This window comes from Syzygium oleosum, unplaced genomic scaffold (genome assembly GCF_021117445.2).
Source record: "Syzygium oleosum isolate NSW1041296 unplaced genomic scaffold, Sole_v2.1 Sole_v2.15, whole genome shotgun sequence".
NCBI classification, from domain to species: Eukaryota; Viridiplantae; Streptophyta; class Magnoliopsida; order Myrtales; family Myrtaceae; genus Syzygium; species Syzygium oleosum.
In genome coordinates this window covers 8,642,854-8,662,429 of record NW_026607499.1, presented here as the reverse complement: position 1 = coordinate 8,662,429, position 19,576 = coordinate 8,642,854, and the positions used below count along the sequence as shown (strand labels likewise).

The window sequence follows — 19,576 nt, the reverse complement described above, 5'->3', positions numbered from 1 at the left end:
TTCTTTGTCGTTATGCAAAACTTCCAGTAGGCTCGGGGGAGGTTTCAAGTGTTAGATTCCGGTTCATTGCGAAGGTTGAGTGAAGCAAAGAAGGGCTGTTTGGTTCAATTTTGAAAATGCTATTTGGGGGAATGCAAATACCTTTGAGTGAAAGTCCATTGGGGAAATACAAATGGTGTTTGGTAAAAATATTTTGTAAAGCTACTTTGGCCAAAATATAGTGTTTGGTGAATTTTTTTTGCAAATGGACTTTGAGAATTATCTTATTTATTAAAAAAAAAAACTAACCTACCCATCGCGGCCGTCCGCCATGGCCTCAGCCCGCGAGATAAATCGCGGCGCCGCCCGAGGGGCGACCCCGGCGATCGCGGCGCATGAGGTGAAAATGATTTGAAAGATTTGGCAAAAATAGGCACTTTTTGCAAACGGACTTTGAGCAATACTTTTTGTCAAAAAAAAACCCTAATTTTGAATCGGCTAAATTCTTAAAGAGCCAGGTTAGGCACTCCACCTTAACAAATAGACTTGAATGGCTACATTTTATAATTAAAAAAAAGAAGTTCAAGTGGAACTATAATAGCTTAAAACCTTTTTTTTTGTTTTTAAAAAGACCCATAAGATACATATAAACAAAAATCACTATTTGCTACATTCATTTTCCTTGCTAAATTCATTTTCCTCCCAACTATTTCCTTCGGCATACATCCGAAACATATCAATGAAATCACTATTTTCTTCCTTTCCTTGCTCTCCATCTATTTTCCCTTTCTATCCTATCTTTTTTTTGGCTAATCATTCATTATTACCAAAATCGTCTAATATAGTATTAAAGAAAAAGAAGACAATTACAGCAAGTTTGTCGTGATAATAATTCGAGATCTAAAACTTTCAATTCGTACATTCTAATCCATTCATCAATTTTGTCGAGTTTTATTGGACCAAAATATTTACGCGATAACTTTCTCTTTTAACGGTCACGTAAGATTAAGAAAAAAAATAGCGAGAAATAAAATCATTTACCATTTTCTATATAGAATTTAAAATTAGGAAATGAAAATTTTAATATTGAAAAGCTATCTTGAAAAGCAGACACGAATCTATGACAGGTCCCACCTTGGTCAACTTTCTTCTCCACTCTCTCTCTCTGTCTCTCTCGTGAATCCGACTCCCACTCGCACTTCACAACACGTACCCGCACTCTCCATCCCACTCACCGGTGGCCGGAGGGCGAGCGAACGAGCGCCAAGAATGTGGCGGAGGACCTTCACCACCGTCGGCGGCGGCGCCTCCTCCCTCGCCGCCCTCAAGGACAGGCGCTGGGACGCGCTCGTCATCGGCGGCGGCCACAACGGCCTCACCGCCGCCGCCTACCTCGCCCGCGGCGGCCTCTCCGTCGCCGTCCTCGAGCGCCGCCACGTCATCGGAGGCGCCGCCGTGACGGAGGAGCTCGTCCCGGGCTTCAAGTTCTCCCGCTGCAGCTACCTCCAGAGCCTTCTCCGGCCTTCCGTCATCAAGTAGGTCCCCCGCATTCGCTCCGATTAAATTTAGCCCGGCATTTTCAGAATCGATTGAGTTTTAGAGTACGTGATCCAAGGCGCTACTTCGATCGCAACTTGCGCGCTTATTTTGGACTGTTTGAAGGGAACTGGAGTTGGGAAGGCACGGGCTGAAGCTGCTGAAGAGGAGTCCGTCGTCGTTCACGCCGTGTCTCGACGGGCGGTACTTGTTTCTAGGGCCTGACAAGGAGCTTAATCACGCGGAGATTTCAAAGTTCTCGAAACGCGACGCAGATGCTTATCCAAGGTTTGTACTCCGCTTCTCAGCAAAGTATGGTTTTCATGTCTTCAGCAGAAAGAACAAGAGCAGTTTCCTCTTCTTCTTTTCTTTTAAATTTTGCTGTTATTTGGAAATTAGATGCAATGATAATGATTAGTCCCTTAACTTTGACCTAATGTGCAATTTGGTCCCTGAACTTTTAATTTGTTCAATGTAGTCCCTGAACTTTAGCTTAATGTTCAATTTGGTCCCTGAACTTTTAATCTGTTCAATGTGGTCCCTGAACTTTTAGCACATGTTCAATTTAGTTCCTGAACTATATGAAAATGTCCAATGTAGTCCTTGCACTTGAATTAATAGAAGGACTACATTGAACATTTTCAAATAGTTCAGGGACTAAATTGAACATATACTAAAAGTTCAGGGACCACATTGAACAAATTAAAAGTTCAGGGACCAAATTGAACATTAGGCTAAAGTTCAGGGACTACATTGAATAAATTAAAAGTTCAGGGACCAAATTGCACATTGGGTCAAAGTTCAGGGACTGTTTGTGTCATTTTTCCAGTTTTTTTCTCCATAGTTTTTAGAATGACAGCCATTCAGTAATGGAAGGGAAAGCCTATGGTCCCAAAGGTGGTTTGATGGGATCATTCCTGCATTCGATGTGAAATCGTTGGATAAAAAAGGGAAAAAACGCAGTCCATCGTATCTGCTTTGCAAAATCGGTTGTCTGTCTTCAACTTGTTGACGTTAAAGTAGAGTTAGGGATGCAAAGGTGATCAAACTTATATTTGATTACGAAAAGTTAGGACGGGTAAGGAAAATCACTGACGCATAGGTTGCAAAAATTTACAAAGTGTAAAGGAAAATTACGATCAAATAGATCATATACATATGATAACACAAAAGTTTGTTATTAATGTTAGGTAGATTACTATTTTGTGGAATATTACAAATCATAGGACCCGGAAAACTTACGAATCAAAGGGAAATTACGCCCTCTAAAGAAAAGTTAGGAAAGGATATTTCATTGTTATATTAATGTCAGTGAAGGCAATTACGTATGTCAAAGGAAGTTGCGTTCCATTTGTTAATTTACTGACAATCAGAAAAGATTTTACAATTAACTCAGGCAGATTGCTATTTTTTTTGTGGAATATTATGAATCATAAGATCCAGAGAACTTACAACAACAAAAGGGAAATTACGTTCTGTAAAGCAAAGTTACGCAATGATATGTAATAACTAATTTACTTTAAGTGAGGAAATTACAAATGACAAAGGAAAATTACAATCAATTAGGCAGGATCCCATCCTGTTTTTCTTATACCGGACTGTAGAAGGACCCAATCATGCAAATCATCGGATCAAAAAAATGCTTTTTGAGAAACAAAATTTCAAGAACATTCTCAAAGGGTAATCTGATCTACCAGGTTTGCATGTTGCTTGGTAGTTTGCATAAAATGGACAATGACCTATCAAGCTCTTCTTTTTCTTTTCCATTTCATTTGTTCTTCTTCTTTTTTCTTGGGCGATCTGGTGATTGTTTGGAGTGTAATCTACTGTACGTTCCCCGCCATTCAGCTTTTTTTAGTGTGTAAGGTTCTGTTTAGTGTAAGTGATTCCAATTGTTCCGAATGCTGTAGACCTAACATTAAATTGAAATCTTAGGGTTTGCATGTTATCTGTGTTTCTGGATATTCTGTATGTTGTCTAATTTAAATGAAATAATTTTGGTAGTCTTATGAAACATTTCTTTAAATCATGTCAAACAATTGCCTTCAGTAAGATATCTTCATTTTGGCAGTCTTACTTGAAGAAAAATGAAACATTTCTTTAAATCGTGTCAAACAAGTGCCTTTAATAAGATGTCAAGTTAGTGAAAAAAAGGAGGGAGAATGGAGCTAAAAAATGAATGCTCTGCTACCTGTTTAGTTACCCTTCAAAAGCCAATACGAACTACATGTATTCTAGAGGTATTAACATTAATATATATATATATATAATTGAATTGACTGCTATTTTCAATGAACATGTATGTCTAAGTACTTTTCTCTTACTATTGTTCTCACAACACGAGTGCTTTGTCTTTGCTTAGGTAAATTGTTATCATGATAACTTAAGTATTTTGCACAGATATGAAAATCAACTAGAGAACTTCTGCAAATTTATGGATCCCCTTTTCGATTCACCTCCTCCAGAAACTTCCCAAGAGAAATCCTCTTTCAGTGACCGGATGAGAGATAAGTCTCACAGATCAGTCTTTTGGGCTCATTGCCTTCGGCGAGCTCTTGACCTTGGGCAAAATGAGATGGTGTAAGGCTTCTTTAACTCAGTTAGAGGTTGGTTTCAGATTTACCAGGTTCTTATATTGGCAATGGCACCTAATATTGGCACATGTGTTGCTTAACTAATATGGGACTTGATAGATCTTTTATGAGTTTTTATTGACTTTGGCAGGAATTTTATGGAACTTTTGCTGTCACCAGCTTCGAAGGTTTTGAATAAATGGTTTGAGGTTGTAAATTACCATTGATCCTTCATATTTATTTATCTTGGATGGAAACTATAGAGCAACAGTTTGTAATCACAAGAATCACAATGTCACTTAACTGGGTTGATTGATAAGATCACCGTGCGAGTGATCCGTAAAATTTTTCTTCAAATATGTTTTGCCTATTTCGAAGATTCTGAAATCCTTGGACTCTGTATATGATAAAGCACAATTTTGTTAACTACATTCTCCATGTTTTGCTAATTATATTCTGATCAACATATCCACTTAGATGTCTTCAACTATCAACCAGTTCCTTCCTGCATTGTTCCAATGCCTGAGGACGTCCCACCAGTCTTTTGCCTTTCCCCGTTTCCCTCACACAGTCAGGGTATTGACGTGTAACAAACTGTTGGTGCTTAATTCAAAAGAAAATTACTTCTCTTTTCATAACGAGAAAGACTACCTAGGTAAGAAAACCCCAGGCCAATATAATATCCCACTAATCTCATTTAATGGACCAGGTAAGACGAGAGCCAAAGCATAGGTAATTGGCCCAAACATGAATTTGGCTTTGCACTGCGTGGAGAGTAGAATCCGTGTAATGTGCCTAGTCCACACTCGTGTTTATTCATTCACCACTAAGCCAGCCCCATGGGGCTAGAAGAAAATTACTTTTACTAGTGCATTCTTGTTAATTATGTTCTCCCTTTGGTAGATGATTGTTTAAGGATGAAACTTTTTCTTTTCTCGTTTTTATCTTCTTTATGATACATTTTGATCATATAATGCAGCACGAAACTTATAAAACATCATATTATGAACAGATAGGAACTAAAAAATGTCTGGAGAAATATTTGATGGACACCTTGTTGCCTTTCTTGATCATCAGCAGTTGATGTTGTGCCTATTTCTTACTAGCGCAGACAGACGTTCTGAAGGCATCCCTTGCAACAGATGCTGTCATAGGGACAACGGTGCGGTTTGCTTTTGCACTAGCGGAGTGACATTTGCATAAGCAGTTTCTAGCTTTTGTCATAATATTAGTGAAATAAGTATTTTCATAATTTGAGTAGCAGTGATACATCTTTTATTACTTGAAACATCAGTAATTTTCTGGCCCAACAATTACATCTGCAGGGGAGTGTTCATACACCGGGGAGTGGATATGTACTGCTGCATCATGTTATGGGTGAAACAGATGGTGCTCAGGGGATTTGGTCGTATGTATCACTATTTCCAAGGATTTCCTCAATATTCATGAGTAATTGTAAGGTGTCAATAATCACAACAGTCTTCTATTAAGATATTTCATGGAGTACATAGACATTGTGGAGAACCGTGAGCCTAGTACTCATAGAAGGAGCACTAGATGAATAAAATCTACCTTTTACAACCTCTCCATTTTGATTGGCATCACCATTCTGTAATGGAAAGAAGCTCCATCATGTTGAGTAAGAGCATGAACTACATATGCATTTGCTTGTGGTCATGAATGAAGTCAATATGAAAGGCTTCTGGAATTCTCGTATACTCAACCATTGATTAGGTTGTTAGTATCACAGACCACTGGGAAGCTCCCATTATGCAAAAACATGGCAGTAATATGTAGCATCTCCTCTACTCATGCTTATAAGTTTAGTCCAACGAGTTAACACATCGTAGGCATTTCCTGACATGTTACTCTTCCAGCTTAGCTATGAGGCAGATTCTACTTTGAACATTTTATTACATGTATTATGTTTCTGGACATACAGAATTATTAGTTGATTTGTCATTCTTGATTGTTCTTATCCATGCTATGGATTTGGTTCGATGTTGTATGTACTTTAAACCGATCCACATGCCTTAGATTGGAACTTTGAAGGGTAGTTTAGAGTCTCATAAAAATGTTCAGATTTTAAAGTAATTTATAAATCTTAAGCTTTCTCAGAGATATGCTTGGCTATTCAATGTTTTTTGTAGGCATGTAGAAGGTGGGATGGGTGCGGTGTCCTCCGCTATTGGTAATGCTGCAAGGGAAGCCGGTGCTCAAATTGTAACAAATGCAGAGGTCTTATTTATAAGAAAATCTGGGTCTTATAATACCTTACTCGTTCATCATCTCTCTCAATGATGTCAAAACCAGAGATGATGTTACTTTTATCAGATACCCTAGATAACATTGTGAGATGTGCTCTGAATATCAGTGAGTTTGGCTGTTTTCCCTGATTTTAAATTACCTTCCTAGAGTAATACATAGCAAACCTGGTGTAAAATATGCAAATTCATTTTTGGTGGCCTTGTAAGTTGTATCATCCAGGGTCAATTGTTAGAAGTACGGACAAGTGCAAAATTCAAGATCTATATTTAGGGCCCTTTGTTGTTCGTACACGTCTCTAGGGCTTATATCAATGCATGGACATCTAATATGTCACTGTGTTTTCCTCTTTCGAGTCTTCAAAATGAGTGATTGAATTGAAGATTGTACACGAATCCCTTTTATATTTCATTGGCTTGGGATCATTGTGGTCTCATTAAAAAAAAGGGGCCTCCTGGTGCATAAAACTCGCTGCACTGTGGGTATCTGGGGACGGGTTGATGTACGCAGCCTCACCCTTGATTTTCTAAGAAAAAGTTCCATGATCTGAACCCATACCTTGGGCAACAACAAATTAACTCTGATTGTGTCCTGTAATTGACTTCAGATTGAGATTCTTTGTGCGAATGATATGTGAAGACAAGACAGGACTTGGGTATCTCATGTCAATTATAGAGGCATATTTTTGGAGGCATCTCCTCTAATGCTCAGTGGGATTTCTTTTCGAAATTGTTTAATTGACCTGACCACCTTCAATTGCATTTGTCTTGGTTAGACATCTTGCGAACATTTTTTACCATTTTGGTCTTTACTACTTGTTTCATTGATTAAGAGCAAAGGGGTTGCTTGATAAATAGCATGTAGGTGGTTTCTGTCTTCTGAGATGGGTTTCGTCCACAATGTCACAAATTGCACCAATAGTCTGTTATGAATTTCCTCGAGCTCCTTGTAATCCTGCCTTGCTGGCTGGAGTCCTTGTATTTGTGAATACTTCTCCTTCTGTCAGACTTCCCTCATTCTTTCTGTCATAAGTTACTGGGTGATGTTGTTGTTTAGGTTTCTCGGCTGATGGTTGATGAGTATGGCAGAGCGAAGGGAGTAAGTTTCAAAACATTAATTTCCTCAGTGAACGAAATAGGGTGTCTTCAAAGAATTAGTCTAAAATTGCTTGGGTAACTATAATCAGGTGCTGCTGGCTGATGGTTCGGAGGTGCACTCTTCTATTGTTTTATCAAATGCAACTCCTTATAGGACCTTCGTGGTAATGTACCTCTTTGTACTGATAAAGGTGTGGGCCAGTGGCAGATGACACTCGGCCTTTAATCTGTAAAATCGTGCCATGTGAATGTTCTCAAGTTGCTGTTGCATGAAGTTTGCCTCTAATAGATTTCATGGGTCTCATGCAGGAATTAGTACCTGAAGATGTTCTTCCTGAAGAATTTCTCCGGTCTGTCAAATATGCTGATTACACCTCTGTAAGTTCCAATGTTGCTTTTGACTGATCTGTAAAATCGTTTACCTAGTGTCAGTTGTCTACAGGGGCACATTCAACCATTGTTCTTGTTTTTCCATTAGGTCACTAGGTCCTAGAGGAAACCCAATTATTCCCAATGTGTATGGAATTATAGTCAGATAATTCTTCTTGACAGCATTCAACAATAATTTTATGAGTACAGTCTATGTTGCTTATTGTAAACTATCCATTTGCTTGTGTACAGTGTCTCTGTAGTTTAATGAGAGGAATATGCTTATGTTTCCTATAAACGTGAATGATGTTAATCTTAAGTTCTGCATTAATGTAATTGATGAGTTGATAAGTTTAAAACTAGAATCTAGTGTGGAATTTGTCCATTGTGCAGCAGGTGGTTAAGTGAATTACAAAATCCAAGCTTGTGAGCCATAATTTCCTGCATCATCATGACTTTTTCGGCTGACAGTCATGAACTGCACATCCTTTATTGGGTGAAACTTACCCCCTTTTGTGATGTCAAATATAACTAAACAGGGAGCCACAAAAATAAATCTTGCTGTTGACAGATTGCCTTCCTTTCAATCATGCAAGTTAAGTTATCCTCATGCGGGTCCTCAGCATAGGGGAACAATTCATATTGGTTCTGAGAGGTATATTCTCAGTCCATTGTGTATTATTTAATGATGGTCATCGTTATTTGTCATCTCTAGGTAGTGATTGGCGAAACTTACCTCAAACTGCTGCTAGATTGACCAGTTCTTTAGCAGCAGGAAGCAAGCAAGAGTCTAGCTTAGATTTCTGAATTAAACCTATGATGGTGGTCGTAGCTTGAAATTTGATGATGAAGTTGTTTCAACATGTATTGCAGATAAACGAATTGCCGTTTACATTGATATTTTTGCAGCTTGTTTTCTTTATTGCAATGGATTATGCATCCTTTTCTATATGTTGATTTACTCAGAAAGAAAGAGAAAGGGCTCTTTGCTTAGTGATGATTGGATAATTAATTCATCATATAAGACAATTGGTTACAGATGCAATGAACAAACTTTGTTCCACCTTAAGCTTCTTTTCATGAGCATTTTCTGAACGTCATTTGGTGTCTGATATTTCTGATTCCAACTTTTATTTTTAAGTATGGAAGAAATTGACTCAGCCTGTCAAGATGCTGTCAATGGAGTGCCATCACGAAGACCAATTATTGAGATGACCATACCTTCTGTTCTGGACAAGACTATAGCACCTCCTGGTACAACAACTTCCTTTTACTAGAGTCATGTTCCCACAATGATGTACAATGAAGAAATTGTCATTTGATCTTATCAAATCCATGTTCCCACAATGACATGCACCAAGGAATTATTGTTCTATCTTTTTAGAACCTTGAAGAGAGAAAGATTGGACCATGGCTGTCTTGGTGCTATAACTCATAAATCAACTTTATCTTTCTCTTTTTGCCTTAGCAAGACAGTAATTATGGAAGACCTACAAAAATGAAGGTGCAGCTCTGGGTAGATGCACTTTATTAGTGATCTGTTGAATTTGATGCGCTTCTAGTGTCTTTCAGTGAAAAACAGCATGCTTTATTGTAATCTACAAATATATCGTCTGTATATGCCTGATTATATGCAGAGCTTGTAGCTTCATTTCCCTGATACTACTTTAGAATGTCAATAAGCAACATCTCAAGGAAATGTGGCTGAACCGATTTCTTACCAAATTTCATTTACAACTGATCATGTAGTAAATCGTTTGGGGTGGTTTTATGTATGTTTGACAAATTAGAGTCATGCTCTTTATTGCTCTCCTTTTTCTTGGATAAGTTTCCTTTTATGTTCTCTTACTTGTCTACCCCAACCGATGTCTCCCATTGGTCCATCCAACCCCTGGTTATCCAGGATTTGAGTTAAAGCTCTAGATGCTTGCTATGGATTGAGCTTTACTTAACTGGGTTAATACCATTAAAACTCTCAAACTGGTACCCGAATGGCACATTTTAACAATTTACCCATTGTTAAAATGCATACATGTCAAAACACGTGGATTTTCCACGTCGAATCTGTCATTCTCCACGTCAGATCCGTCTTGCAGTCATCTACCACGTGCGTTGACACGTATACATTTTAATGGAATATCGGACGGAATGTTAACGGAAGGTAGATTTGGGTAAGGGGTACCTACAAAGATTGTTTTTGGGTAAATGTATCACGGGGTACCAATTTGGGGTTTTTTTGTGAGACATTATTAGTTTAGGTGAAAGTATCATGGGGGTACCAATTTGGAATTGTAATGGTATTAGCCATTACTTAATTGGCGTTCTTGGAAACTTTTGCACCATTTAGCTTCTTCATGTAATGAGAATGTTCTTTCTTCATAGATAAGCATGTGATCAACTTATTTATCCAATACACACCCTATAAACCATCAGATGGCAGCTGGATGGATCCTGTTTACAGGGTGAGTTACGTTTTGGATGCATTGGTATTTCACTTCTAGGCTTCATTTTTCTGCTTCTCAGAGTTTATGTTCAGAAATCGAATATCTCTTGCTAATCTCCTATATATGTTGTTTGATGTCATTATTTTATCTAATTCTTTGTTTACAGAAATCCTTTGCAGACAGATGTTTTTCTTTGATTGACGAGTATTGCCCTGGTTTTAGCTCATCAGTCATTGGCTATGATATGCTGACTCCACCTGATCTTGAAAGAGAAATTGGTCTGACAGGTACACACATCTGTAGTACCTATGAGTATGACTATAAAAGGATTTTCCACTATGACTACTAGTATGTGAATAAGACAGGGAAGAAGTGGCATTATTCTGTTTCTTGTCAAAGTCGCTATACATATCGACAATTGAGAATATCCCTTCTCCTTGCTGCCAAATCTCAAGAAATTACAGCCCGTCGCTGCTATGAGTTCTTTTGCAAGTAATGTAATTTGATTGCCTGTGCTCCTTTCATCTCAGTCAAAGCATGCAGTGAGGCCTGGCTCAGATAGTGAGGTTCTCGTGTTTCCATTACCTGTTACTCTTTCTTTTTACCTTTTCAGCCATTGGTCATAGTTGTGTTCACTGGCTCTGCCCCTCTCTGCATTATACTGTCAATTGGATCTTGTTTTGATCTGTAAAGAAATAATCCCATTATCTTAAATTACGAAAAAAAATAAAGTGTGGTCTAATCAAATCATCAAATAGTCCTCGTGCAATTTATTATAACTGGTTCCAGAACCTGTCATACATAGACAATCCTTCTAATTGTGTGTTTGTCCACTCCTATTTAAGCTTCTGATGTACCTCTTGACAAAATCAACTATGAAAGTTGGCGCACTTCCTTTACCTTGAATGTTAGAGGTTGATCTTTTAGATGAACAAGATTTAGGCAATCACTGCAACTAGTGATTAGCCTCTGGGAACATTGTTAATATTATTCTGCTGGATCTTTTGGCAGGAGGGAATATTTTTCACGGTGCCATGGGTTTGGATTCTCTCTTCCTCATGCGGCCAGTAAAAGGATGGTAATTTTCGAGTCTACTGTTCCCCTCTGTCCTTGTGCAATAATGTCTCTACATTCAATCGTGGTCATTTTCTTTCCCCTGTCAATGCAGGTCAAACTACAGGACACCAGTTCAAGGGCTGTACCTATGTGGAAGCGGCGCACACCCCGGAGGCGGCGTGATGGGTGCGCCTGGACGCAATGCTGCCCAGATAGTTCTTCAAGATGTCAAGAGATCTTCCAGTTAAGTTGAGACCATCAGTTGGTTTTTCTTGGTGGGAGTGGTCTAGTCTTCTTGTGATTTTCATTATTCTCCCGTGATGGATACAATCAATCATTACAAATTTTCTTCTAATTTATATTTCTATGGCACTTGTTAATCAGCCAAACTTTAAAAAATGTACAATAATTTTTGGTCTGATAAATGTAGCTTATGTTTTAAAATCGAAAATGTCTTGTTAGATGAATCTACATGAATAAATAGTAAAGGGTTACACCTAGGACTCGAAATGTCTTGTTAGAGTGATCAATCTTCAAAGGTCATGCTTAATCGGTGCGCTATTGGCAAACCACGGATCTATCATTCTATATGGAAGATGATAATATACGTTAGCCTTTATGTTTGCTGTTAATTATACTCTTAATTGCTTTCAACAGCTTATGTTCACATTCGGAAAGGTTTCTGCAATTGTTTATCCTTCCTTATAAATAAAAACTCAATTGCTTTCCTTAAATTTGACAATTGTTTCATAAATCAATTGATTTATATTCTTCAGTAGCTAGCATCAAGATAACGCTTATGATATAAATCGAACTCATGATAGCGTGAAGACTACTAGCTCCACCACGTTGGCGGTTTTCTTAATCAGTTAGGCGGCCCAGTTTACCATGTGTTTCCAAGGCATTTAACAAGAAGACACGTTATTAAATTAGAAAATATGGCCCAGACAAGGAATGAAGAATTGGGACAGTGAACTTGAGAAACCGCACGACCAATGTGCAGCATCAAAATAAACTAGAAGCTAAGCAGCAAGCACACGCTCTAGAGTTCACACAAGCCCGCCGGCGCCAATCAACATTGACAAAATGGCTTCTTCTGACAACGCCGACGATATTGTTGACCCTCAACAAGGAGTCGAAGATGGCGATGAAGAAAAGGGAGAAGAGAAATGGCGTATCACTGCCTCCGATCAACCAACGCCATCCGCCAGCTCCCTTTGCGGGGCCTCTCCTCCCAGCTGCGCTGGCTGGTTGAGAGGAAGGAGGGAGGAGATGGTGTTCGTGATGACAGCGAGATGGCAGACTCCGCGGACTGACACAGTCGTAAACTCATTCGATTCCTGATTTTATTTCCATATCGGCGGCCCAACTAGAGATTCTGACATTGCCATGGATGTTTAGACGTTCATTGCTTCCACGGAATTACTGCTCAATGGAAATTTAACGACATTAGCTTGTCCTTAAATGACGTTTCTCTTACAACAAAAGCCAAACTACAAAATCAAAGGGAAATGGCGCGAGCGAAAGAGACAACGTATCCAGGTGAGATTGCGAAGCACAAAACGCCAAAAGCCAAATCGAAAGATGATGATGATGGTGCACCGTGTGGTGACTTTTTCTTCCATTGCCACCCCCCTCGCCACGTGACTCCCCGCCGCGAATATTCCGCCCCCCTCGTTGGCCGGCGAATAATCCACGCCGTCATCCACGTGCCCCTATCCCGCCTTCGGATCGTCCAAGGCATCCGCATCCGACGGTCGACCAAGATTCACAGGTTCACTCCATCTAGCCATACACATACAATTCTCTCTCTCTCTCTCTCTCTCTCTCTCGGTATCGTTGATATTATTATTATTATTATTATTATCACTACTACTTTATTTCCTTTCTTCTTTGTTTAGTGTTTTCCTTGGGGGTGGTGGGGGTATCATGTTGCCTCAGATTCGTCGCCGAGGTTTCCTCTGCATGTTCTTGGTCGTGTTTCTATGTTCTGCTTCTTTATCACCACCGCTTTTATTTTATATATGGGGTTTCGGTGAAACAACAAATAATTGCTTTCGTGCATGTCATTATCAGGATTTGGGGGGGTCTGCTAACTCAAAAAGCTTTTCTCTCTTCACTCTGCACAAAGCTTCCTTTCATAGTTTCGTCTCTCTCTGTTCTTGGGTCGTCGTCTCTCGATTCCTCCTCCATTTATCTCGTACGTTCTTTTTTAACTGCAAGTTGAGTAATTAAGTCCGTAGATTCGGTTCTTTTTCCAGAGGAATTCATAGGCGGTTGACTTTGGATTGTATATCAAAACCTGCTGCTTTGAAGAATCACTCCTGCTTTAAGTTAGTTTTAGGTTATTCTTCGACTGTGATTTAACTTTTTCTCTTTCTCTTTCAACCCAGAAGGAATCGATTTGTGGACGGACAACCAACGAGTCCCGTTTTGTTAAATTCCTGCTCGTTTTGCTGGGATCGGCTTTTCTTCTTTCCGGCTTTCAGGGGTCCTCGCTCTTGTTCTGTGATATCTCTTTTTTGGCCATTTGTTCTATATCTATCTTGCGAGGGAACACTGCTATTTCAAGGCGGGTAACGAAAAAGCAAAAACGGAAAAGGGAAAAGAAGAACAAAGAGGAAAGAAACTGGGATTTTGAGGAAAAAAGAAGTTGGTCCAGGAGAATTTCGAATATTTGCTTTTGTTTTTGAGAGTTCGAAGGGTCACTATACGAACAAAGGAGGAGGAGATATACAAAGGTGGGTTGGTGGTGAGTGGTGGAGATCTAAGACAGTTGGGTTATAGTTGTGTGAGACTCTGGGATAGTGTGGAAGAATGTATGGGGGTGGTGGTGGTGAGAGTGGCGGCGGCGGGGTGGTAATGACAAGGGATCCAAAGCCGAGGCTGCGGTGGACAGCCGACCTACACGACCGCTTTGTGGATGCCGTCACCAAACTCGGCGGCCCGGATAGTAAGTCCCACTTTTTTCAATCCAAGTTTTGTTTAGTTATGTTTATGGAACATTTTCATTATTATCATCGAGTTGGCATGTTTTCTGATTATATTATTTGCCAACAGAAAATGTGGAGTGGCATTTGGAGTTTTAGACTTTGGCATTTTGTATGCAGATAAGATATAGGGAAGGAAGTGAAATGGATTTCTAGCATACTACTATGAATTTGTTTGGACAATGAATGGATGTAAAATCGAATATATACTGTCTCAGCCCAATTAATTCAGGTTTTGGCATTGGACATATAGAACTAGTAGTGGGGCCAATATCGGTATGAGTCGTAAATCCATCTTTCCTCTTATCTAGTAGCGGTCAACACGCATCTTTTGAAATATAAATAACCCTATAAAGTCAATATGCAGCGACCAAACACAATCGAGAAGGTTATATCGTATAGTATGTTCATGTCTTCATGCTTTCATTTCAATAATTAGGTTCTTAAGTTAGAGGATTTAAGATTTGAACTTAATTATCTGTTCATTTGTCCTCATTGTCAAAAGATTATATTTAAAGCTCCCAAAGCAGGATCTACTTTGTATGACATGGCTTTTAGGAGCTTATGGCTTTCAAGTATACAAATATATAGACATTGCTCATAAAAGCGTGCGTAGAGATTCTGTTTTATCATCTCTCGTGCTATACAGTATTCTTCTCAACTATCAATATCGTTCTCGATTTTCGTAAAATGGTCAACACATGATTGCAAAAGAAGCATCATTCCTAGAAAAGGCTTTCTTCTACCGAGCTATGTGTATATGACATGTGTTACTAGGAAAAAAAAAGAAACTAATATCGATAAGCTTTATTTGTAGAGTTGATGTGGTGAATAGAACTTATGCTTTTTATTTGTAGATCCCACGCGATTCTCCTTATATGTGTTAATCTAGTGGACTAGGATTAGGTAATTAATATGTTCTAATGTTCTCTGGACAAAACTGTGTGATATAACAGTGATCCATCCGTTTAATATTCACCTTTGCTGAATCGACTCTAGAATATAGAATTTCTATCGAGGTTTCTTTTCTTCTTTCGATAAGTAAAAGCGGACAAGGGATTAGGGGTAATAAGTTCCCAGGCGGTTCAGTTCCCACCCAGGAACTAGGAATCGGACTAGAGGGACCGGTTTTCAGTTTCTGGAACTTGAAATCGGACTGGTGCCCCCTAGAATTGGACCAACTGGTCCGGTTTCCAGGTGAGTCAATGGAACTAGTTGCTTATTCAGTATTTTTTTTTTAAAATTTGTTATCAATGTTCAAGATGAAATTGAAGATTTTATTGATAACAAAGGCGTTTTTACAATCAGTGAGTTATGTGTAATATTATAGGTTTCATAAAGATTTTTCCAATTTGTGGCAAAATTTGGTTGAAATGAGTAATTATCGTTGTGTTTTGATTTGTTCTTGTCATCTTACTCACATGCATAAGTAAATGTAGTCGCTTCAGCCTTGAAGGGAATTCCTTTATGAAATGGGAGATAGATTAGGATATTTTTTTGCAGATTTTTAAGAAATAAAAAAATATTAAAAAACTAAATAAAAACAACTTGGTTTGGGTGGGCAGTTCCACACCTGGAACTAAACTAAAATTATGGATTTGGGAGCTGAACCTGTACCCCGATCCGGTCTGAGAGGTTCCTTTTGCTCACCCTTATGAGAAATGACCAGCTTTACTAACATACATTTGTCACAGGGAGGTAAGGACTAGTAAAAGAATTTTGGGAAAATTGTCAAAAAAGTTGTAAACCTATTATGCAACGACCAATTAAATCATAAACCTTCCAATTATGTCAAGTTAGTCCTACCCTTTTGACGATTTTTAACTACAATCCTTTTGACCAATTTTGGCTAGATATCATTGGCGTGGAGCCATCCTACGTGACATGGCCAATGCTGACTTAAATAATTTTTGCAATTTTTTTATTAAATTTTTTATTTTAATTTATCTTCTTTTCTTTTTCTTTAGTGTTAAGGGCTCGTGGCCCTCACCAATGGCCCGCGAGGGCTTCGCAGCCCTCACCCAGTGGCCAGTGGGGTCGTCGGGCCTTGACTAGAGGCTAGCTTCCCCCATTAGCCCTTAACAACAACAAAAAGATGAAGGAGATATAATATAAATAAAATAAAATAATGCAAAATTCAAAACGATTAAATAAAATTTGCAAAAATTGTTCACATTAACGCTTGCTATGCCACGTACAATGGTCAATGTCCACATTAGTGTTTCCGACCAGATGACTATATTGTCATATTATCAAAAGGTTTATGACTAAATTGTCATAACTAAAAAGTTTAGGACTTAATTAGCCGTTGTGTAATAGGTTTAGATTTTTTCAGATAATTTTCCCAGAATAATTTAATACATGGCATTTGATTTGCTCGATAAATGGTCTAGGACCATATATCTCTCTCTAGTAAGAAATCATATTCAAAAATCGCATTTGTCTTCATAAGTAGTTAAGGAAAATTGAGGTCTCTACTTGCCGGTCGCTTGTGCTGCTTGTCCCTCTCCGATCTTTTCTCTAATAAAGACAAAGTAAGGATAGTCGGTGTTTAGGTTTCCGAGACTTTAGTTTGTCTTAGGCCCCGATTTTGTTATACTTAGTGGACGGATTAGATGCTTATATGTTGAAAGTTGAGTGGAGTGTTCATGTATCATTAGATGGAACTCTGAGTCGAGACCATCCACGTGGCCCACTTGAAATAATTAAAGTTCACAAAACTCTGTTACCGAATTAATCCAATATGGACGTGATCTATATTGTACAGTAGATTTCTATGGTGACACAAAATCTTTCACCCCCGAATTTAAGATTCTATCTAAGGCTTCATTTATTTTTGCGAAAAACGAATGATTTGAAAAACATTTTCTAAAAATGATTGCTAGTATCGTTTGAAATAATCAGTCAACGAAATATGTTTTCATCATCGACAATAATTTATATCTAAATATTTTTGTGAACGATAAACATACTTTTCGTTTATTGATTCTTGTAAGTGATACAAATGATTATTTTTAGGAAAATATTTTTCAAAATATTCGTTTTCCACCTAAATTGAGGACCAACATAAAGTTATGGAATTGGATTGATCTACATTGATGGCGGTTCTATATGTGCGTGTCAAAAGCATATCTGTTCTCCGTATATTGACAATTGGGATCAAACCAATTTGAATTACCTTTCACAACATTGTTTAAGTAAAAATCTAGCACTGAGAACCTTTTGTGTTTCCCAATTGCCAGAAGCGACTCCCAAGTCAGTGCACAGATTAATGGGCTTGAAGGGCTTGACACTGTACCATTTAAAGAGCCATCTTCAGGTAATATTCTAAGTCTCTTACAAGACATCATTTCGTCCGTTGCTTTATGTTGTTCATTGATTTGGTAACAATAATCTTAAAAAAAATAAAAGAAAAACAAGGATCTAATATTGTAAAGGTTGAATTCTTTGCAGAAATATAGATTAGGGCAACAAACGCGGAGGCAAAACAGCGACGACAAAGCTGAACCGAGCGATGGTGAGTCCCTCCCTAATTTATAAAGATTTTCTCAGACCACATCAGATGCAACTTATCATTTCAAACTAATATATGTTAAATAATAGATAATTAGGAAAATCGGTTGTTGTCTATTCTTGCCTTTGCAGTTAATTATTTCCACATAAGCTCATTTCATTTACCAAATTTTGTTTAAAATTATTTAGGAATTCCTTATGTTCAATTTAGTCCTTCCCGAATGGCCAGTAGTTCGTTGCAACCTAGTGACCTACAGCCAGGGTATGTCCTTTATTTTAACTCTTTCACACCCTCTCTAAAACTGATAATCTAAACTCGAAGAGCACTGAAAATCAAAGTGGAGATACATAATCTTTCAAATTGCTTTTAGTTGTGTTTCCCCATTATCGTCTAAATAATGGAGCTATCATGCGTCCCAGCAGAGAAATCCCAATTGAGGAGACATTGAAGTGTCAGATGGAAGTTCAAAAGAGACTACAACAGCAACTTGAGGTATGAATATATTATTTTTGGCAATTTAATTTTGTTTAAGGAATATGCATTAAATTGCATTGAAGTATATTAGGGAACACGAACATGGCAACCATACTGTCGATTAAAAGTCGTATCACGGTTAATAGGGTCGAAGTCACTGCAAGATGTATTAATTAGAGATATACCCGAAGACAATCTTCAATAAGCTATTAACCAATCAAGAGAATGCGAGTTTTTATGAATGTTTAGGGGGGTTAAAAGCCTTGGAAAGACCCAAATCATTTCACGCTAAAAATCACTCAAAATCCCAAACGAAAAACAGGTACAGAAGAAGCTGCAGATGAGAATAGAGGCCCAAGGGAAGTACCTGCAAGCAGTACTAGAGAAAGCTCAAAAGAGCCTGTCGATCGATGGGAGCGATCTTGCAAATCTAGAGGTCACCAGAGCCCAAATAGCTGACTTCAATCTGGCCATCTCCAACTTCGTCGACCCCGCGCGTGGAGGAGGAGGTGGTGGTGGAGAGAGGAACAGCAGCAACATCATCAGCATGATGATGGGCATGAAAGAAGAGCTGTACCAGGGAGGAGGCCATCAAAACCATGGCTCAGCATTCCAGATTTATGAAGGAGAGAGACCACAGACTCAGGATGTTGAGGCCAAGAGGCCAGAAGGGTCGTCGATGATTCAATTTGACTTGAATATTAAAGGCGGGCATGACTTTCTTGGAGCAAAATTAGAGCCCAACATGATGATTTAGGTCAGTAAAAGAAAGAATCATGGAATGTCACTCTTTTGTTTATGTAGAAAAGCACAAGCACTTCACTTTTGGTAGCCTCCAATGTTCTATGTAGAGTGGAGATTCATTGTTATACTATATATATATATATACTATAACACACGGACACGACCGTAATCAGCAGTTATATTGTATATTAGCTTGGCTGATTTCTTCTCTGATTTCTCTTTTGGTCAATATATAGATGTCGCTTTACAAGAAAAGTAATTAGCTTTAAAGAATCTTCTTAACTTAGGAAAACTTCTACGGCATCGCACCATAGACCGCCGAGCGAAAATCCCGTCACCTGGCACAACCATGAATTCCGCCACCGGCCAATGTCAGCGTTCGTCACTAGCACAATCATTATCAACACGAGACGATCGATGCACAGTCGAATGGCCACTGAGATGGGGCGGTAGAGTAGGATGGCGATGCCATTTTTATGAACATGGCGAATAGGGATGGTCATGTAATTACCATGTGCATAACCCTAACTATTCC

At 38.6% G+C, this 19,576-nt stretch overlaps 2 protein-coding genes across 6 annotated transcripts; both read left to right on the top strand.

Moving 5' to 3' along the window:
• Positions 1-1,115: 1,115 nt before the first annotated feature.
• LOC115675414 (uncharacterized) lies at positions 1,116-11,820 on the top strand. Its single transcript, XM_056318354.1, has 16 exons — positions 1,116-1,514; positions 1,642-1,803; positions 3,916-4,095; positions 4,240-4,297; positions 5,200-5,250; positions 5,414-5,496; positions 6,239-6,326; positions 7,410-7,451; positions 7,540-7,614; positions 7,760-7,832; positions 8,363-8,474; positions 8,961-9,073; positions 10,202-10,281; positions 10,430-10,550; positions 11,275-11,341; positions 11,432-11,820. The coding sequence occupies exons 1-16, from the start codon at positions 1,249-1,251 to the stop codon at positions 11,565-11,567; spliced, it is 1,707 nt and encodes a 568-aa protein (XP_056174329.1). The 5' UTR covers positions 1,116-1,248; the 3' UTR covers positions 11,568-11,820.
• Positions 11,821-13,175: 1,355 nt separating this feature from the next.
• LOC115675415 (myb family transcription factor PHL11) lies at positions 13,176-19,149 on the top strand. Of its 5 annotated transcripts, none has more exons than XM_056318148.1 (7): positions 13,176-13,519; positions 13,716-14,272; positions 17,552-17,628; positions 17,763-17,826; positions 18,012-18,084; positions 18,243-18,315; positions 18,620-19,149. In XM_056318148.1, exons 2-7 carry the CDS (start codon positions 14,137-14,139, stop codon positions 19,052-19,054), a joined length of 858 nt encoding a protein of 285 aa, XP_056174123.1. In that variant the 5' UTR covers positions 13,176-13,519; positions 13,716-14,136; the 3' UTR covers positions 19,055-19,149. The 5 variants fall into 5 exon arrangements, with proteins under 5 accessions (XP_056174123.1, XP_030453911.2, XP_030453913.2 ...); XM_030598051.2 differs by having other exon boundaries at positions 13,713-14,272; XM_056318147.1 differs by having other exon boundaries at positions 13,235-13,293; positions 13,396-14,272.
• The last annotated feature ends 427 nt before the right edge of the window (positions 19,150-19,576 follow it).